Source organism: Aplidium turbinatum, chromosome 5 (assembly GCF_918807975.1).
Source record: "Aplidium turbinatum chromosome 5, kaAplTurb1.1, whole genome shotgun sequence".
In the NCBI taxonomy this organism is placed as follows: Eukaryota; Metazoa; Chordata; class Ascidiacea; order Aplousobranchia; family Polyclinidae; genus Aplidium; species Aplidium turbinatum.
This window is the reverse complement of record NC_137476.1, coordinates 32,947,417-32,952,310: the sequence shown is the minus strand read 5'-3', so window position 1 is coordinate 32,952,310 and position 4,894 is coordinate 32,947,417. Positions and strand designations below refer to the sequence as shown.

At 39.7% G+C, this 4,894-nt stretch overlaps 1 protein-coding gene across 1 annotated transcript; it reads left to right on the top strand.

The window, feature by feature from the left end:
* The first annotated feature begins 267 nt into the window (after nucleotides 1-267).
* Nucleotides 268-2,358, top strand: LOC145771157 (uncharacterized). The gene is made up of 2 exons (XM_082582895.1): nucleotides 268-1,837; nucleotides 2,027-2,358. Exons 1-2 carry the CDS (start codon nucleotides 268-270, stop codon nucleotides 2,356-2,358), a joined length of 1,902 nt encoding a protein of 633 aa, XP_082439021.1.
* Nucleotides 2,359-4,894: the final 2,536 nt, after the last annotated feature.

Sequence of the window (4,894 nt, the reverse complement as noted above, 5' to 3'; positions counted from 1 at the left end):
AGTAGTCATGTAGGTCACGCAGTAAATCTTGGAAGGCACAAAACAATACAAATGTTTGCTAACTTGCTTGTACAAGATGATAAAGTTTTTCAGATGACCTGGCAATTTTAGGAGTAGGGTGTCAAAAACTGCTGATAACTAAAAAACTATACCACATAAAAATGTCATTTTGTTACTAAAACAAAGATGAATAATTTTTAGGAAAAGTCATAAAACTTCAGCTAATTTGAGCCAGTTACTTTTATGTAATGGATGAAAGTTTTAGGTATGGATAGAACCCATCCACCCGTTAGTCCGAATAGGGTTCATCTTGATAGTGCAGCTTATGAGGTCATTTCAGAAGTTGGCACGTATGAAGCTGCAATTACTCAACTTCAAAGTGCATATGACAAAGCTCCTCATCGAATTTATGCGCGTTATTTGCTTAAAGCTTGCAAGCAAGAGGTCAACCAGACACTTGATGAATATTATCAAAAGCTCAAGCACTTGAGTAGTGACTGCAATTTCGAAGCTGTGTCGGCCGTTCAGCACAGAGAGGAATCTATTCTTGATGCCTTTATTGGCGGATTGACATCACAAGAAATCAAGCAACGGTTATTGGAAGAACCAAACCTTGTTCTACAAGCTGCTTTCGAGAAAGCTCGGTCGTTGGAAGATGCTCAAAAAAACGCTGGACGAGTAGTTGCAAAACCTGCCACACTGCATTCGCATCAAGTTGCTGTTATATCCGAACCTAAAGATAACCTTGAAAGAAAGCAAGATACTGTTGCAGCTACCGTTTCAGTAAGATGTCCATATTGTGGAAATAAACGGCATTCTCGACAATTTTGCCCAGCTAAGGAAGTTGAGTGCTATCATTGTGCTAAGAAAGGACATTTCTCCAAAATGTGTCGATCACCTAAACTTTCTATGAATAAAAGTCATTGTTCTTCAACCTCTTTGATGCACATAACCCCTCAAAAGATTTCAAAATTTATTGATACGAAAGTCATCATTCCTGTCACGATTAATGGTATTTCTGTCAATGCTTTAATGGACACAGGATCGTCGTTATCGCACATAAGGAAGTCGTTTAGTCAACAATTGCAACTAAACCTTAAAGAGACTGATCAGCGGATTGGTTTAGCAGTAAAAGAATGCAGCTCTAAAGGTGTAGGCATATGTAAAGTTGACGTGAACCTTGGTGGCCAACTATACCAAGAAGTGGATGTAATGGTGCTGGAAAATTTGCTAACTGATGTCATACTCGGTCAAGACTTTATGGAACAACATAAAAGAGTCAGCATTTACTTCAGAGGTTCGAAGCCCACGTTACGCCTCGGATTGTTGCAAGCTGTACAGACGTCAAGTCCTGTCAATTTATTCCAGCATCTAACGGAGGATTGCCATCCAATGGCAACCAAAGAACGGCGTTATTCAATGCAAGATAAAGAGTTCATAGGATCTGAAGTAAAGCGACTGCTGAAGGAAGGACTCATCGAGCCAAGTAACTCTCCATGGCGTGCGCAGCCTCTAGTGGTTACCCAAGATAACCATAAAAGACGAATGGTCATTGACTATAGCCAGACTATAAATAAATTCACTAAAATTGATGCGTATCCGCTGCCACGGATGCAGGCCGTGGTGCAAAATGTTGCAAAGTTTAATGTGTATTCGACAATCGATATGACAAGTGCATACCATCAAGTAGAACTAGCCAAATGCGACAGGATATTTACTGCGTTTCAAGCTGACGGTTCACTTTGGCAGTGGAAAAGAATACCATTTGGGCTGACAAATGCAGTGCCATGTTTCCAGCGAATTGTTGACGATATTATCAATTCTAATGATTGCAAAGGTACGTTCGCTTATCTTGATGATATTATAATCGGTGGTAAAACGCAGCAAGAACATGACGAAAATTTGTCGAAGTTTTTGCAAGTAGCTAAAGAGTGTAATTTGACATTTAATGAGTCGAAATGTGAATATTCGACTGACTGCTAACAGTTGTTGGGTTATCAAATTTCTAAAGGTTGTTCAAAACCAGATCCTGACCGAGTGAAAGCTCTTTTAGAGCTCCCTTCTCCAACAAATAACAAAGAGCAGCAGTGTGTTATCGGACTTTTCGCATATTATGCCAAATGGGTGTCTCATTATTCTGACAAAATTAAACCGTTAATAGAAAACAGAGACTTTTCTTTAAATGGTGATACTTTAAAAGCGTTTGAAGAGCTTAAATCAGAATTGGCCACTGTGACACTTGGAGTAATCGATGAAGAAGCCATGTTTGTAGTCGAAACTGATGCTTCAGATGTTGCCTTGTCAGCAACGTTAAATCAACGAGATAGACCAGCAGTTGCATTTTTTCCCGATCGTTGACAAAAACCGAAAAGCATCACACTCTTCGATAGAAAAAGAGGCCGCTGCTATTGTTGAAGCAGTGCGGAAATGGAGCCATTTGCTTGCCGCGCGGCGTTTCAAACTTATAACTGATTAGCGATCAATCGCGTTTATGTATGATTGCAAAAGTCATAGTAAGTTGAAAAACAGTAAAATTTTAAGATGGCGTGTTGAACTTTCACAGTATCAATATGACATAGTTTACCGACCAGGAAAACTTAACGTGGCACCCGATACCTTATCAAGAGCGTATTGTGCAAGTTTGTCTAGCAATTATTTGTACGAGATTCATGCGAGTCTTTGCCACCCTGGGGCTAACAAGAATGCACCATTATATCAAAACAAAGAATCTACCTTATTCGCTCGGCGAGATATGTAAAATGATCTCAGATTGTAATGTTTGTGCTGAAATTAAATCTCGTTTCCACAAGCCAATTCAAACTCCGCTTTTAAAAACTACTCAAGCTATGGAACGCCTAAATATTGATTTCAAAGGCCCATTGCCTTCAGCCACAAGAAACAAATATATATTGACTGTAATCGACGAGTATTCGAGGTTTCCATTTGCGTTTCTTTGTGCAAATATGAATGCCGGAACTGTTATTTCATGTTTATCGCAATTGTTTTCTTTGTTTGGCCTTTGCTCATATATTCATTCTGACAGAGGGCCTGCATTTATGTCAAACGAATTTATATCATTTGCGCACAGCAAAGGAATAACTCTCAGCAAAGCTTCAATATAATTATAACCCTCGATGTAATGGTCAATGTGAAAAATATAATAATATTATTTGGACCGCAGTGCAACTTGCATTAAGAACGCGCAATTTGCCCATTTCAAAATGGGAAAGTGTTTTGCCTGACGTATTACATTCCGTACGTTCACTGCTCTGTACTGCGATCAATGTATCTCCCCACGAGCGCTTTATGAAGTTTAGTCGGCGTTCCATGCTGGGATCATCAAGTCCCACATGGCTCAGTACTCCTGGTCCTGTTCTATTGAAGCGTCACGTTCGCACGAGCAAATATGAACCTGCTGTAGATGAAGTAGAATTAATTCATGCTACTCCAACGTATGCTTTTGTGAGATTACCGAATGGTCGCCAGACTACCGTATCATTGCGTGATGTTGCTCCTGTGGGAGAAAGAAATGCTTTCGAAAATAGCGCAACTGATTCTGACACTTCTGTTTTCATTAATGATCAATCGTACAATGATGAAACCGTTACAAGCGATTCACCCGTTGATAAAATGCATCACAGCAACGTGAGAGGTGCTGAAACAAACAACGAAGTTGATCATCATTCTGAAGTCAATGAAGAGCCTAACACAAGAGAAGAATAAATGCTGAGGCGTTCTTCCCGCATAAGGCGCCCTCCCGATCGTTTGATGTATGAATGATGCAAATACCCGTTTGAACTCGATTTCTTGGCAGGGGAGAATGTTGTAGATTACAACTGACCATTCGTATTTTGCCTCGTGCCTAATCATTTCTATTGCTTCTCCTTGCGATACTATGACGTAGGTAATTGCTCGTTTAAACAATCAAATACCTGCCGCGACATTTTACTTGTGTTCTAGCAGCGTAGCTTCATACAGCACATTGTTTAGTAGTGAAGACATTTCAGTTGCATGCAATCTTTAGTTTGTAAGCCGTAGTGTATAATTTCTTTATTTAAGTTAATACCTACTACCTTATTATGTTGATATTAACCGCTATGTTATGTTCAGCTATATCGTGTGTTTTGTTTTTTAAACTTTAATTTGAGGATTTGTGATGAATGAGTATGGATTCATAACAGCTACATGTAAAGATCTACTCCAGATCACAGTCCCTGACGGTAACCTAACATGTTTATAAATAGGCCTAGTCTAGGTAGCTTTTTCTCCAACCATTGAAAAGGCCTACTTTCGGGCCGTAAATAAATTTTCGTACAACGACGTCAGATTTTCCATGAAAATATATATGAGGAATTTTTTTAAAAACTACAGTCCTTTGATTATGTTATATGTTGTAAAATTACTTTATAGACACTGTTAAAAGTTTAATAGCAAGATCCGTTGTAGGTCATGTCCAGGAGAAGTAAATTAGCTTATTGTTTGTAAATTAGTGATTGTTGCTAACTGTTGCTAGGACACATAGTGGTGACAATCGCCTACTTGTCATTATAAAACAAGTGAAATGTGCATCTATAGATATAGGGTCAAGGTAGTCAATATTCATGGCTGGCTGAGCTATAGATATAGAGTCAAGCTGGCCGGCCTTCAACCGATGTACAGGTTAACGAAAATTCGGGGTGCCAAAGCTCTCCATGTTGGGCTTGTGCTGCGTAGCCGAGTGGTGAGAACGTCTGAGCGACGTTCGAAAGGACGTTGGATCGACACCGCTCCAAAGCACGCAGCTGTGTCTTGGCGAAAGACACTTAATGGCAAGCCAAAATATGGGAAGCAGCTGATTCGAAGACTATATGTCACTTCGCTGCTTCCTGTCGTCTGTTGTGTGGCATCTGTGATC

Excerpts from the sequence above, each read along its gene's own strand:
- LOC145771157 (XM_082582895.1), top strand. The coding sequence starts at position 268 with ATGGATAGAACCCATCCACCCGTTAGTCCGAATAGGGTTCATCTTGAT. Across the intron at positions 1,838-2,026 it reads CAATTCTAATGATTGCAAAG|ATCCTGACCGAGTGAAAGCT; the intron begins GTACGTTCGCTT and ends GTTCAAAACCAG.